The sequence below is a fragment of the Limanda limanda genome, chromosome 2 (genome assembly GCF_963576545.1).
Source record: "Limanda limanda chromosome 2, fLimLim1.1, whole genome shotgun sequence".
NCBI lineage: Eukaryota > Metazoa > Chordata > Actinopteri > Pleuronectiformes > Pleuronectidae > Limanda > Limanda limanda.
Genome location: NC_083637.1, coordinates 966,332 through 982,500, shown reverse-complemented (window position 1 = coordinate 982,500; position 16,169 = coordinate 966,332). Strand labels below are relative to the sequence as shown.

Sequence of the window (16,169 nt, the reverse complement as noted above, 5' to 3'; positions counted from 1 at the left end):
CCACGTGTGTTTTCTCTCCAGAGGTCTGAAGACCATCGACGGATCTCCGTACTTCACCAACTACCTGGAGATCGTGTTCGACCTGTACGTGCTCGTCACCACGGCCAACAGCCCCGACATCATGTGAGTTCTGAATCCACAGATCTGAATCTGTGTCACTGAGCTGATCTGAGGTCAGACTAGGGGTTGGAATTGGCAAAAATGTGACGATTCAATTCAAAACTGCAAGTATTGCGATTCATGTCCCCCATATTATTACAATAAATGAGGAAAATAAGACTGCTCACCTCACTTAAAATGTCACATTTAATTCTGTGAACAACATTGTCTTCTACACATTCACTGAAGTGCAAAAACTTTGTCCTTGAACATTCAGGACACAGGACCTTTGTAATTATGTTCTGAATAGGAGACCTCTCACATGAACACTGAGCTCCCAGCACATAACTTACAATTATTTAAATACAATACAGTAACATCAAGCAGACATAATAGAGTAACATAAACCTGAGAATAATCATATAAATAAGAGTAACTTAGAGCTTCAATCAAATAAAGAAAAGTAAACAAATGTGTTCTACTAGAGTCCAGTCCAGTTGGCTGCAAGGTCATGACCCAAAATGTTAAATTCATTTGGGAATATTGGCATTTTTGTTCAGAAAAAGGAGTTGGTCAACATGCTCAGATGTTAAAGTTCCTCTGGAACGTTACTATATCTCCTGCAGTGGAGAACATCCTTTCCTCAGACACACTAGGTATCTGTTAAACTCTGAAACTCTCCTCGTCATGCTTTGTCAACCAGGGGCTGTTACATATATAATTGTAAATAAAGTATTAAAAAAAAAATTGCAATACTTTATGCTACAGTATCGATAGTATCGCGGGCGCAAAATATCGCGATACTGAACAGAATCGATTTTTCCCCCACCACTAGGTCAGAGCTGCTGAAAGATTCTGTTTCTCTCCTTCATCGTACGTTTCTTCACCTCCAGTTACTGTAAATAAGGATGAACGACATGACAGCTCCCAAAAGTGAAGCCACAACATTGTGTTTGCCCCCTGGTGGCTGGTTCAGTGTAGGTCATGATCCCCGCCTCCTCCATGTTGGCAGATGGGACGAGAACCAAACTCACAAACTCTAAGCTTCAGTTCCCCCCAAATGAAATGGGAAATGAACGTCTAGCGCAGAATTCCAGATTATGATCTTTGTATTTATGAAGATATTTCGTCCTGTGTGAGCTCACAGCCACGTTTCCTGATTCGACCTGCTCATTTCATTCTTCTCGTTGGCAGGATGCCGGCGTACAACTCCAGCTTCGTCTTCGCCATCTTCTTCATCGTGTACATCCTCATCAACACCTACATCTTCATGTCCGTCTTCTTGGCCGTCGTCTACAACAACTACAAGAAATACCTGAAGGTGCTAACATGGTTTCATTCCCACTCAGAATCCAGTAGAATCAATCCAAAGGTCTGAGACGACCACGGGACTCTAACGTGTCCTGCTCCACCAGGAGGAGATGCGGCAGCTGGTCAGGGCCAAAAGGCACAAGATGGTGCGAGCGTTCGCCGTCCTGCAGGAGCCAAGGGGGGAGGGGCTTGAGCCGGGGGTGACCCAGGTCAACTGGAACCAAGTGGTACGACTGGTCCGGCCCGATATGAGCACCGCCCACAGAGAGCTGCTGTGGAGCGTCTCCGACAACCAGAACCAGGGCTTCATCGGTGGGTCCCACACACCAGCACTCTGAGTCCTGCTTCAGAGACTCCTACTCACTCTGTGATTGGTCGACAGGTAAGGTGGCGTTCGTCCAGCTGGCCGACCTCCTGAACATCGAGGTCATCACACTCAAGTCCAGACCGCACCCACTTTACCGTCTGTGCCCCACCCTCTACCTATCAGGGCCCAGCCGCCTACTCTGCCGATTGGTCCAACACAGGTGAGGGGGGGGGAGGTTGGTCAGCAGTTACATGTTGACCTCACAAACAACATGGAGGAAGATACAGCCTGTGTGTGTGTGTTCCAGGGCCTTTGTGGTCCTGTACGACCTCATCATCCTGGTGAACGCCGTCTTCATCGGGCTGGACGAGGAGAATCCGATGATCGCAAACTCCGAGTGGGTGTTCCTGGCTCTCTACCTGCTGGAGATCCTCCTGAAGCTCTACGTGTTCGAGCCCAGGGCCTTCTTCTCCAGACACAACTTCTGGAACTGGTGAGGACCCGATGTTCGTAACCCAATGTCGAGCTATGTCCGATCACAAAGCCAGTCAGAGGCCAGCTGGTTCTGTTGGCTTCACGATTCAGGAGGAGTTTAGTGATGGGAGTCGGCTCTGAGTCTGGAGAGTCATTGTCCAATCAGGTTCCAGTGTGAGCCCAGTGTGTACCGGGAGGCTCCTGCAGCAGCTCAAACATCACGTTTACGTCACAAAGTCCGTTTCAACTTTTCTTTTCCTAACCTGTTCCTCCAGGTTCGACACCATCATCGTGGTGTCGGCTCTCATCGCGACGGTCGTCAACTCGGCCATGAAGTCATGTGAGTTCTGTTTGTAACGTGAACACAGAAGCGTGTTTCCTGTCGGCCGACGCGTGACTCATTTCACGTCTCCCCCCCCCCCGTCCTCTTGTAGCTGGAGGTTACACCAGCCGTCAGATCCTGGACATCGTCTTCGTCCTGCGGGTCCTCAGGCTGATCCGGGTGGTGGACAGCATCCAGAGGTTTGATCTCTGACAGATTCAGTTACCTGCACCAGTAAGACATAGAACTGGGAAGGTGCAGGTAACCATGGCGATGATGAACTCCTCCGTGTGGAGATGTAAAACGAATCAGATGAGAAAAACATTTTCTAACTTCTAACAACATAAAACATCTTTTATTCATCTGGATTGATTTCTCCATGTTTGTGTAATTGCTGCTAATGACAATATTACACAACTAAAATTTCTAAAAATCTATTTCAGCGAATCAGGTGCAGTAGAAAGATTCAGTGGAGGATGAGGCGTTTGATTTAGGCCACGCCCCTTTGCATCTTGAAGGTTTCCTCACAGTTTGAAAGCAGAAGCTTCGTCAGCAGATGAAGGAATCAAACACATTTTCTGTCTAAAGTTCCACAAACTGGTTGTGTGATGTTCGTCTCTGTCGCAGGTTCCGTACGATCATCAACACGCTGATCCGGATCGGACCGGCCATCCTCACCTTCGGACAACTCATCCTCGTAAGTCAACCGCAGCTAAATCACACGTTCTGTGACCTGATGATGGCGCCGGGCGGATCACTGAGTGCTGGTCCTGGTCCACAGGTGGTGTACTACGTCTTCGCCATGATGGGGATGGAGCTGTTCAAAGACAAAGTGAAGTTCTCCGAGGACCCGAACGACCCGGAGAAGTTCTACTGTGGAAACACTCGCCTGAGAGGAACGGCCTTCGCTCACCTCAACTACTGCAAGAACAACTTCAACAACGTGGTGTCGTCCTTCATCCTGCTGGTGGAGCTGACTGTGGTCAACCAGTGGCACGATATCCTGACACACACACACACACACACACACCACACACACAGACGCACACACACGCACAATGGACATCCCTGTTGTTGTCTGTGTTTCTCTGTTTCTTTACGTCTCTCTGATTCCTGAACTGTGTGATTCCTTAACGCGACTCCACTGCTCAGCAGCGGCTTCGCCCTCGTCACCCACGTGTCGGCCAGGATCTTCTTCGTCCTCTTCCACATCTTGGTCGTCATCGTCATCATCAAGTAAGAGGAGTGTGGTCATCATGATCCCCTGGTTCCCATCGGACACTCAGCAGACAGGAGCTACTAGATCGTTCAAACAATTTAAAAACTAAACACTAATATGGGCTAAAAGTAAATGTATTTTTTAATTTGAACGTAATAGATCCATGACTAACCCACCTGCAGAGGGCGCTGCTGCTTCTGCCTATGTTAATCAGAATCAGAATCAGAAGGTATTTATTGCCAAGTAGGTTTACACCTACCTGGAATTTGCTCTGGTTATTGGTGCAAACAATGAACATAGAAACATAAAAACACAATAAATACACCACACATAAGAAAAACAATAATAATAATAAAAAAACAATATATATTTACTCACTATTTACTTCTTATTTACTCACTTTTTCTAATATTTATACAAGGTAGCATTTATTTAGACATAAACATATCTATATACAAATATGTAAAAGATATAAAAAGTGAAGTAAAAAGTGAAATGCAAAAAGCAAAACAGTGAACAGTGTCAAATTGCAATATGCAATGTAATGCAGTATAATATATATAATATAATATGTGTTAATTTAACACATCCATGTGAGAACCAGACGAGCATGTGACCCGATCTTTTCTTTCAGCATCTTCGTGGCGTTTGTCCTCGAGGCGTTCTTCGTGGAATACTCGTTGGAGAAGAGCGACCTGCACACGTCTCTGGAGAAGAAGATCGCGGAGCTGGAGCTGGCTGTGGAGCAGTACGTCACCATGACAACCACGGACACGTCCCTATAAACACTGATGGGTCTTAGGAGCGTTCCACTGTTCACTGAGGAGACGATTAGAACAAGACGTTTTCACTCAAACTAAACTAAGCAACAACCCTGATTTAGAACTTAGTTTCTTTTTAACCTTATTTTACTGCTCTAATTTTTTTAAAGTAAAATGATCTAATAATTCACAAGAAGGTGAGAAGAACGTTTATCATCTTGTGACTCAGGTTTGTGTTGTCGGGAGGACAGTTAGAAATGTGGATTATTAATAATTGAAATATTTAACTCAATATTTAGAATCAGTTCAGGTAACATGTACGGGTGTCGTGCCCTGCGTGTCGTCTGGAAGGTGGAACATGATGTCTTCTACAGTCGGGTGATGACCTGTGTTGTTGTGCGTGTGATGTTTTGTTGCTCAGGGAGAAGCTGCAGGAAAACCTGGTGAACTCCATGGAAACCATCGACAACGACCTGGGAACCGGCCAATCAGCAGCCTCCAACAAACCCACCCTGATGTTTAAAATCGCTTCAAAAAGTAAGAAGCGCTGAGCCGAAGGCGGCAGGTCACCGTGGAGAAAAGACCACGTCGGTTTAGACAATAAGAGAATGTTTAGAACTATTAGAGGCTTTTGTTTTGAAAAGTGTCAAGAAAAAGAAACCAGTGTCGATTCATAAATGAGTTACCATCACGCTCAAGCGTTCATGGTTTTCGCTGCTCCGTCTTCTTTGGTATAATGACACCTTAGTGGAGAATTAGCGCCACCTACTGCTCATCCATTAAATTCAATTTCATTTATTAGTTCCAACATCAGTGATCTCAAGTGTCTGTATCTGAGTGTTTGTGTGTCTGTCCGTGTGTCAGGATACCGCACGGTGGACGCCCTGCTGCAGCGGATGTTTGAGGCCGATCTCGACCCGGAGGACTTCGCTGAGAACGACGACGCTCAGGACGACGGGAACTTTACGAACCCGTCATTCAGCTCCGTGTAAACATGTCAACATGTAAACAAGTAAACATGTAAACATGTAAACATGAAGGGATCTGTATATTTTTATATTTCTGTCCTGTCGCTCTCTGTAGGGACACAAATGAAATCTGTATTTTTCACATAAAGACTATTTACACTTAAAGTTTATTTCGTTGTTCTTTGCTCGTGTCCCTGTTCACTAAATTCACAAACTTAAAAATACATGTTTTCGTAGAACAGAAGCTTCAGAGTAAACTGTAATTAAAACATGTTTTAAAGGTATATATTTTTAAAAGATTCACACTTGAAAGTCAGATGTTTCCGTTTCAATGTTATTTTACTGCAGAGAACCATCAAAGAAACAAGTGAATGAGAGAGAGGAAGATAAAACACTTCCTGGTTCCATCTGTCAAATAATAAAACAATCATGTTCATTTCAAATTATATTAATTTTCATTCATGAACAAATAAAAAAAGTCAGAACTTTAGGGTTAATGTGACAAGCATTGAGAAATGTATGTTTATGTATAAATATACAGTGTGTTAATATTATATATATGTATGAGGAAAAACAACCTCCGTGTCAGCAGGGGGTGGTGTGGAGCTGCAGCTGTAACATGGAGACACCAATTGTGTGACTGTGTGTGCGTGCTTGTGTGTGTGTGTGTGTGTGTGCGTGTGCGTGTGTGTGTGTGTGTGTGCGTGCGTGTGGTGCTGATGCTGTAAAGATGGAGAACAGGGAGGAACCTTCTCTGTCGCTCGGACGGAAACAACATTCAGGTAAAAACAAACAAACAAACAAGAGCTGCTTCACACACAAAGAGACAAAGAGAATCAGCTGATCGACGAGCGAGGTGTGTGTGTCTGTGTGTGTCTGTGTGTGTGTGTCTGTGTGTGTGTGTGTGTGTCTGTGTGTGTCTGTGTGTGTGTCTGTGTATCTGGTCAGAATAACACAATCCAGCGGATTTCTTGTGTTAAGAAAATAAAAGCTCCAGCGGCTGCAGCTGTTAGTGACAATAGAACATCAACAGAAGGAGAAGGAGGAGAACATGAGGAGAACATGAGGAGAACATGAGGAGAACATGAGGAGAACATGAGGAGAACAGAGGAGAACAGAGGGGAAGAGAGGAGAACATGAGGAGAACATGAGAACAGAGGAGAACAGAGGAGAACAGGAGGAGAACAGAGGAGAAGGAGGAGAACAGGAGGGGAAGAGAGGAGAACATGAGGAGAACATGAGGAGAACATGAGGAGAACAGAGGAGAACAGGAGGAGAACATGAGGAGAACAGGAGGAGGACAGGAGGAGGACAGGAGGGGAACAGAGGGGAAGAGAGGAGAACATGAGGAGAACATGAGGACAACAGGAGGACAACATGAGGAGCACATGAGGAGCACATGAGGACAACAGGAGGAGAACAGGAGGAGAACAGAGGAGAACAGGAGGAGAACAGAGGAGAAGGAGGAGAACAGAGGAGAACAGGAGGGGAAGAGAGGGGAAGAGAGGAGAACATGAGAACAGAGGAGAACATGAGGACAACAGGAGGACAACATGAGGAGCACATGAGGAGAACAGGAGGAGAACAGAGGAGAACAGGAGGAGAACATGAGGACATGAGGAGAACAGGAGGAGAACAGGAGGACAACAGAGGGGAAGAGAGGAGAACATGAGAACAGAGGAGAACATGAGGACAACAGGAGGACAACATGAGGAGCACATGAGGAGCACATGAGGAGAACAGGAGGAGAACATGAGGAGCACATGAGGTGAACAGGAGGAGAACATGAGGAGAACATGAGGAGAACAGGAGGAGAACATGAGGAGAACAGGAGGAGAACAGGAGGAGAACAGGAGGACAACAGAGGAGAACAGGAGGGGAACAGAGGGGAACAGGAGGACAACATGAGGAGCACATGAGGAGCACATGAGGAGAACAGGAGGAGAACAGGAGGAGAACAGAGGAGAACGGGAGGAGAACAGAGGGGAACAGAGGAGAACATGAGGAGAACATGAGGAGAACATGAGGAGAACATGAGGAGAACAGGAGGAGAACAGAGGGGAATAGAGGAGAACATGAGGACAACAGGAGGAGAACAGGAGGAGAACAGAGAAGAACAGGAGGAGAACATGAGGAGCACATGAGGAGAACAAAGGAGAACAGGAGGAGAACATGAGGAGAAAAGAGGAGCACATGAGGAGAACAAAGGAGAACATGAGGAGCACATGAGGAGAACAGGAGGAGCACATGAGGAGAACAGAGGAGAACATGAGGACAACAGGAGGAGAACAGAGGAGAACATGAGGACAACAGGAGGACAACATGAGGAGAACATGAGGAGCACATGAGGAGAACATGAGGAGAACAGGAGGAGAACATGAGGAGAACATGAGGAGCACATGAGGAGAACAGAGGAGAACATGAGGAGAACATGAGGACAACAGAGGAGAACAGGATGAGAACATGAGGAGAACATGAGGAGAACAGAGGAGAACAGGAGGAGAACAGGAGGACAACAGAGGAGAACAGAGGAGAACAGGAGGAGAACAGGAGGAGCACATGAGGAGAACATGAGGACAACATGAGGACAACATGAGGACAACGGAGGAGAACAGAGGAGAACAGGAGGACAACAGGAGGAGAACAGGAGGAGAACAGAGGAGAACAGGAGGACAACAGGAGGAGAACAGGAGGAGAACAGAGGAGAACAGGAGGACAACAGGAGGAGAACAGGAGGAGAACAGAGGAGAACAAGAGGAGAACAGGAGGAGAACAGAGGAGAACATGAGGAGAACAGGAGAACATGAGGACAACAGGAGGAGAACAATGGAGAACATAGGAGAACAGGAGTAGAACATAGGAGAACAGGAGGAGCACATGAGGAGAACAGAGGAAAACAGGAGGAGAACATGAGGAGCACATGAGGAGAACATAGGAGAACATGAGGACAACAGGAGGAGAACAGAGGAGAACAGAGGAGAACAGGAGGAGAACATGAGGAGAACAGGAGGAGAACATAGGAGAACATGAGGAGCACATGAGGAGAACATGAGGAGAACAGGAGGAGAACATAGGAGAACATGAGGAGCACATGAGGAGAACATAGGAGAACATGAGGACAACATGAGGAGAACAGAGGAGAACAGAGGAGCACATGAGGACAACAGGAGGAGCACATGAGGAGAACAGGAGGAGCAGGATGAGGCGTTCAGGTGCAGCCCTGTGGGTGGGACCTGACACTGAACATGAGAAATGATGGAGTCACTGTGAAGGTGGAGAGAACACACAACCTCCATCAGCACTTTCAGAATAAAAAGACTTTACACCTTCATGTAAAATCACATTCATCAAACAAATCAAGCAGCTATTGAAATTCAGACACATGACTCAACTCATGCAAATACAGAAACACGTAAAAAATAAAAACACTCGCTGCCTACACACAGAAGTCACAGATCAAATTAAAAAATATATATATATTTATTTGCACCTTTTATATATTTGCAAATGTCTTTTAGAAACCCATGTGATGTAGATGAACCTGAGTTTTCTCTGCAGGTTTTCATTTGAAATCAGACGAAGCTCAGGGTGAAAAAACAGAAACACTTTATTTCTGCACTTCCTGCAATAGTTTTCATTATTAATTAATCTGACAATTGTTTGTCGATTTATCATCATCACATTATTCAAATGAAGAGTAAAACATCCAGTTCAAGATTTACAAGCCAGTAAAAACATGTTAAAGTTCTGCTGCTTGTGGCTGAATTTCTCATCATCTTTAGACCAAAATCTACATAAACTGAAATTTTTATAATTATTGAATGTGGCGATGATGACACCAGCGCTGTGTTGAGACATAAATATTATAAATGAAGTAGATTATGTTAGTTTGATATCGTGGGAAAGTTCATCTTTTTTTAATAAGTCACCAGAAAATCAAAGTGTTTCCCAAATTAACAGAAAAAAACATCAAATTGAAGATTGGAATTCAAAATGAGCAAATGTTGACGTTGACCCACGACTTGTAACTGAAGCAGATTCATAACCTCGTGTCCTCCTGTCCTCCTGTCCTCGTGTCCTCGTGTCCTCGTGTCCTCGTCTCCTCCTGTCCTCCTGTCCTCGTCTCCTTGTGTCCTTATCTCCTCGTGTCCTCGTCTCTTCGTGTCCTCGTCTCCTCGTGTCCTCGTGTCCTCGTCTCCTCGTGTCCTCGTGTCCTCGTCTCCTCGTGTCCTCCTGTCCTCGTGTCCTCGTGTCCTCGTGTCCTCGTCTCCTCGTCTCCTTGTGTCCTCGTGTCCTCTTCTCCTCGTGTCCTCGTGTCCTCGTCTCCTCGTGTCCTCGTGTCCTCGTTTCCTCGTGTCCTCGTCACCTCGTGTCCTCGTCACCTCGTGTCCTCGTCTCCTCGTGTCCTCGTGTCCTCGTCTCCTCGTCTCCTCGTGTCCTCGTCTCCTCGTGTCCTCGTGTCCTCGTGTCCTCGTCTCCTCGTGTCCTCGTCTGCTCGTCTCCTCGTCTCCTCGTGTCCTCGTGTCCTCCTGTCCTCCTGTCCTCCTCTCCTCGTGTCCTCGTCTCCTCGTGTCCTCCTGTCCTCGTGTCCTCGTCTCCTGGTGTCCTTGTGTCCTCGTGTCCTCGTGTCTTCGTCTCCTCGTGTCCTCGTGTCCTCATCTCCTCGTCTCCTCGTCTCCTCGTGTCCTCCTGTCCTCGTGTCCTCGTCTCCTGGTGTCCTTGTGTCCTCGTGTCCTCGTGTCCTCGTGTCCTCCTGTCCTCGTGTCCTTGTCTCCTCGTCTCCTCCTGTCCTCCTCTCCTCGTGTCCTCGTGTCCTCGTCTCCTCGTGTCCTCGTGTCCTCGTCTCCTCCTGTCCTCCTCTCCTCGTCTCCTCGTGTCCTCGTCTCCTCGTCTCCTTGCTTCTGTCTGTCTTCACTTCCACAGTCTGGAGAAATGAGGACGAAGGATTTATAATAAATAAACTTTACAGATTATTAAAATACTGAATATCTGTGAGGACGATAATAAACTAGAACAATTAACATTAGTCCAAGTCAGACACAATATTAAATACTTTTATATAACTTTTACATACAGATAATAAAATAAACAATTTTACAGATAAATCCAAGGATCATATAAATGATATTAATATTAATAATATAACAATATAAAGGGGACTTTCAGCGGACTTTTATTTTGAAGTGAGGCCCCGGATGTAGTGTCGGTGTGTCGGGGTGTTGACTCAGCTGGAGTCAGAGCTGCAGTGCGGACAAACCGGAGCCGGAGAACCGGACCCGTCACACCGCCTCTCCGCAGCCTCAGCCGGGCCCTGGATCTGGATCTGCCCCGGCTCTGAGTCCTGGACCCGGTCCCGGAGCAGGACGGACCGTGAGTCCGCATCATCCTCATCATCATCCTCATCCTCCGCATCATCGTCCGCATCATCCTCCTCCAGAGCAGCCGGAGGACCGGAGGAGGACCGGAGGAGGACCCGAGGAGGACCGGAGGAGGACCCGGACCTGGACCCAGCTCCTGGACCCGTGGAGCCGGACATGAAACCCGGGCTTCTGCCTCCCTCTGGACTCGGTGGTCCTGCAGCGGGTCTGGTCTGAGGCCGGACCCGGGTCTGGTTGAACCTGCGGGAGACTGAGGCCCGGACCCCGGACCCCCTCCTGAGGAACAGTGGGTTTTCTGGACCAGGACGTTTTGTGGCAGAATCAAATCCCAGATGAAGATTTCCAAAAGGCGGAAAAGGAGCGGACGGTGCGCCAGGTAGGCCAGACCCGGACCAGAGCCGGGCCAGAGCGGGCCAGATACACATATCAGACAGTGTGTGTGTGGGTGTGTGTCTGTCTGCGTGTGTGTGTCTGTCTGTGTGTGTGTGTTGATCCGGATCACAGACGGTTGATCAGAAACCTGTAACCCGGGTCAGACCCGGAATGTGTCACATTGTAAATGATCCGTGATGGTTGACCCGGGTTAGTCCGGATTTATTGATCAGCAGGATGTGATGGTGCGCGTGCGCACAGAGGACCCATGACTGTGCACTGCAGAGAGAGGGGGGGGGGGTTATTCATTCAGACTTTAATTCATTCATCTTTATACATTTTTATATTTATTTATCTTTATATTCATACATTTTTATATTTATTCATCTTTATATTTGTTCATATTTATATTTTTTTATGATTATTGATCTATTTATTTATACACCATTATACTTATTCATCTTAATATATATTCATCTTTATATTTATTCATCTTTATATTTGTTCATATTTATAATTGTTTATGATTATTGGTCTATTTATTTATACACCATTATACTTATTCATCTTAATGTATATTCATCTTTATATATCTTTATATTTATAAATGTTTATGTTAAATCGTCTCTTTTTTCACATTCCTCTGTTTTTGTGGCTTTGTTTGAATTGTTTCTCACTAATCATTTGCTTGATTGACACCAACAATGTAAAAATACTTTAGAAGTAAACAGGGTTTGAATTTACATGCTTTTATATATATATAAATTATATATAAACATTTGTTCAGACTCTCAAATGAAAACTAGGAAACTGTTCCTGTGGTTGTTATTCTCCTTTTTCCATGTGACGTCAAATCACCGCTTCAGCTCAGTTCGGCCGATCTGAACTCACCTGACCCGTTTGCACTCGAAACATCGGAATCGCTGCAGCTCAACGTCCGATGCTTTCGTCAGTTTTTTGAATTCAGGATTCGTCCTGTGAGGGTTTCGACTGTCGAGCTACTTCACGTTTTGTTGTAAATTATCTAAAATCTTCTTCCACCACAGAACTGAGAAGTCAGAAAATGTAAATATAAGTTGCATTTTATTTCTCATTTTCTGTCGGACAGATTTGGTCGGAAATCAGGTCAAACGTTTAAAATGCAGAATTCCCTCGTGCTTTTGTTTTGACGGTTCGTCACAACATGCTAATGTGCCGTGCTAACTGTCCATGCTAAAGGGAAGCACCGGGGACGTGAATTCCACAAAGATCACATGAAGTGATTTGATTGGCTGTTGCCTCCGTTGCCACTCGTTTACCACAGTGCAGTTCTGCTACACATGATGTCACCATGACGCCTGATCTACTGAGGTCCCAGATAAAGAGTGCTAAATTGCGTGTGCATTATCACAGATTGCACGTTTGGGTTTTGCGGGTTAGGGTTAGCATTTAAATGAGTGCGTGGCTGGTTTCCGCTTCTCTCAATCCAAACATGCTAACACGAGCAGAAAAACCCGTTCTCTCCGTCTTCTTCCGTGCGTCTTCTTTTTTCCAGGCTTTGTAAACCACAGTACGTTTGCTAAATTAGAGTATTTGCATCTACTCACGATATTTTGCGCGTTTTCGGGTACAAACGCCCGATATTGCATATTCATATTCATTCAGGCAGACGTACTAAATGGACAGACTGTGTTCTGCACGCAATCCTCAGTGCGCACCGCTAGCAGATCAGCTTGCATGTTTTTTTAGTAGATCGGGCTCGGTATGTTAAAAGGCTCGCTAGCACCCTCTTGAGGCTGAAATGATCATCACCCGATGGAAACAAACAGAAATGTAAAGTTTGTCCTGTAGGTGGCAGTAGACTCCATCCTCTGGAACGTGTTTCAGGACCTGCGTTGGCGTGTTTTCACTTTGAAGTTCGTCCGCGTTAGTTTTGACGTAGCGTGTCTTCGGTGAATCTGGCGTCACGCGGAAAAGGAAAATAACCAAGTTCTGGTCGGTTATATACATTTTTTGACTGTGTGAGGATCTGAAGGTGGTGTCCCTCCATGCACCGCCCCCCCACCCTCCCCTGTGCCCTCACAGTTCGAGCCTGTGTGTGCAGGTGGGACGCCCACGGTCCTGGTTAACTCTCTTACCCTCTGTTTTGGCTTGTAGGCTAACACAGGAACAGGAAGGGTTTTGTCCCGCTCAGGATTTGTTGTAAGCCGTCAGGTTTTCCGGGAGCTCAGAACTATGGTGAGCTCTGACCGACTTCCATCAGGTCAAAACTGGAATGACGCAAAAACCCGGCTTCTTGGCAGAGCACACCCCCCTCCCCCTTCCCCCCCACTGCCCCTCCCCTCCCCCTCCTCCCCCCCGTAGTGAAGAGTGGTAGAAGTGTAGGTGAAGAAGAGGAGTAGGAGGAGAAGAAGAAGAGCAGCCTGAGGTGTGAAGGAGGAGAGAGAGAGAGGATGTTTCACTCTGCTGCTGAGACGCCGAGCCACAGAGTTTCTCTCACTTTAAACCACCATGCTCATTAAACTGCATATTACTCTATATTCTACACTACAGTGCTTTTATTCAGCAAAACAAAACTATTCAATAAGATATGACAATACATTACAATAAATAACCAGGACATTACAGTATATTAAACTACACTAGTATTCTTAATTTGCAAGACGTGATACAACGCAATGCTCAACTTTACCATGACACACACCTCTGATCATCTAAACATCCTCCTACTGATTTATTTATAATATAGCATATATAGTTATGTTTTTATTTAACATTAAATAATATTCATCGTCTCAAATGAATTCTTATGTGTTACTTGTTCCTATTTATAGTTATTAATATTAATATTTCTGGTTAAACTGTACTGTACTCCTAACCTTATAATAATGATACTTCGTACAGGTACTAATCTACACTCAGGATGTCATGTACTGTATTAATCTACTGAATCTAAAGTACTAGGTTATACAGAACAAATCTATTACCTATTTATTTTTTATGCAGGACTTGCTCATGTTGCATTATATTCAAGTATTATTTGACAGTATTACAGCAGCTGTGATTGGCCAGTTAAGCTCCATGTTAGATGCTGTTGCAGTGTATTCTGGGAAACTGTGTGGCCCCGCCCTCTGCAGTGACTGGCGGCTCAGCAGCGTTGAGGCCTGCAGCAGGTTTCACTGCATCTCCAGTGGAGCCGTGGCTCCGGCTGCTGGTGTGACGACGATGAGGACGATGATGAGGATGATGAAGAATGGAGCTGTGTCCCTGCAGCTGTAGAGAACCTCCTCCTGCTCCCCCCCCCCCCAGTCGTCTGCTCAATGCTGGTCTGACTGGAAACGGTCCTGGACACTCTCCATGTTACCTGCAGTCCGCCTGAGCTCTGCATGCACTGATGACGTGGCATTGCATGCAGAACAGCATGGGTTGACATGCATTACTTCAATCTTAACGCTCCCCCCCACCAATCCACTGGAAACTGAAAACAGCAGAATGATGTGCGAGTAGAGAGGAAGAGGCCGAGGTCAGTCCAGGTCGAGCTGGAGCTGACACGAGTCTCACTGAGGGTCAGTCGGATTCATCAGCTGCTCCAGGATCTCATTCTTTTACCAGAGTTACGATTCACCCACTTTCAACCAAAACACACTTTATTTAGTCTGGTTGAATTAAAAAAAAAGAGCAATTAAGCTCCATTCAAATAAAACCAAACCAGGACCTCATTCAAACCCACGTTTCCCCCTGAGTTTGTCTTGTCAGGCACAGCTCACTGCACCCAAACTACAGCAACTTGGGAGTGAACGCTACCTGCCAGTCCAGACTCAGGGCAGGAAAATGACCCGTAGTACAAATAATACTTTGCTTCTCTCGTGACTAAATAACGAAACCAGTTATTTGTCATGACAGCACCGATCGTTCACTGTGAGTCTCGTCGGGAAAGGATCGATTCTCCTGCTGAAACGAGGCAAACATTGTTTTCTAGGAATTGAAGTTTCTGAAAAAGCAAACGGAGGAAATGATTTAGAAAATCACAGATCTGTAAAATGAAAGGATACGGAAATATCGTCGTTTCTCACATTGTTCAGGTCTCAGCCCTCATCAGGATTAGTCGTTCTTTATATATTTTTCAAGGAATAATTTGACATTTTGGGAAACATTTGATCTCTTCTCCAGCAGAAGGATCCGATCTGAAGGACTCTCATGTCTGCAGGATGAACACGAAGCTACAGAGGCAGATGGTCCGCTCACTTTGGTTTAGGAATCATCCGTTTTGGTAATTTGTCCCTTTTATATTTCTGTTAAAGACGTATTGAACGAACAGGATTTATTATGTTAGGAGGGTTTGAAGTGTTCGAGTGGACAGAGCCAGGCTCGCTGCCCCCACCCTTTTCCAGTCTTTATGCTAAGCTAAGCTAATTGTCTGGTTGAAGCATCATATTTAAAAAACATTTAACTGACATGAGAAAAATAATAAGTGCGTTTCCCAAACTGTCAAAGTTTTCTTTAACTTGAAACATCGACGTTTTGAGGTTTAGGTTCAGTGTGTTTTTGTTGAGTTTGAAAGTCATCAGACGTCTGGGATCACGTGTTCCTCTCCGTGTTCCTCTCCGTATTCCTCTGCGTGTTCCTCTCCGTGTTCCTCGGCGTGTTCCTCGGCGTGTTCCTCTCCGTGTTCCTCTCCGTGTTCCTCGGCGTGTTCCTCGGCGTGCTCCTCTCCGTGTTCCTCTCCGTGTTCCTCGGCGTGCTCCTCTCCGTGTTCCTCGGCGTGCTCCTCTCCGTGTTCCTCGGCGTGTTCCTCGGCGTGCTCCTCTCCGTGCTCCTCGGCGTGTTCCTCGGCGTGCTCCTCGGCGTGCTCCTCGGCGTGCTCCTCTCCGTGTTCCTTTCCGTGTTCCTCTCCGTGTTCCTCTCCGTGTTCCTCTCCGTGTTCCTCGGCGTGTTCCTCGGCGTGTTCCTCTCCGTGCTCCTCGGCGTGTTTCTCTCCG

General features: G+C 46.1%; 1 protein-coding gene across 1 annotated transcript in view; it reads left to right on the top strand.

Moving 5' to 3' along the window:
* Nucleotides 1-5,626, top strand: part of tpcn3 (two pore segment channel 3) — a 9,350-nt gene extending 3,724 nt beyond the window's left edge. The window contains exons 7-19 of the mRNA XM_061095816.1: nucleotides 22-123; nucleotides 1,294-1,420; nucleotides 1,515-1,722; nucleotides 1,793-1,937; nucleotides 2,025-2,210; nucleotides 2,467-2,531; nucleotides 2,626-2,713; nucleotides 3,141-3,210; nucleotides 3,295-3,511; nucleotides 3,659-3,749; nucleotides 4,367-4,480; nucleotides 4,915-5,030; nucleotides 5,358-5,626. Of these exons, the coding sequence (XP_060951799.1) occupies nucleotides 22-123; nucleotides 1,294-1,420; nucleotides 1,515-1,722; nucleotides 1,793-1,937; nucleotides 2,025-2,210; nucleotides 2,467-2,531; nucleotides 2,626-2,713; nucleotides 3,141-3,210; nucleotides 3,295-3,511; nucleotides 3,659-3,749; nucleotides 4,367-4,480; nucleotides 4,915-5,030; nucleotides 5,358-5,485 (1,657 nt within the window). The 3' untranslated portion in view covers nucleotides 5,486-5,626. The remainder of the gene's footprint in view (nucleotides 1-21; nucleotides 124-1,293; nucleotides 1,421-1,514; nucleotides 1,723-1,792; nucleotides 1,938-2,024; nucleotides 2,211-2,466; nucleotides 2,532-2,625; nucleotides 2,714-3,140; nucleotides 3,211-3,294; nucleotides 3,512-3,658; nucleotides 3,750-4,366; nucleotides 4,481-4,914; nucleotides 5,031-5,357) is intronic.
* The last annotated feature ends 10,543 nt before the right edge of the window (nucleotides 5,627-16,169 follow it).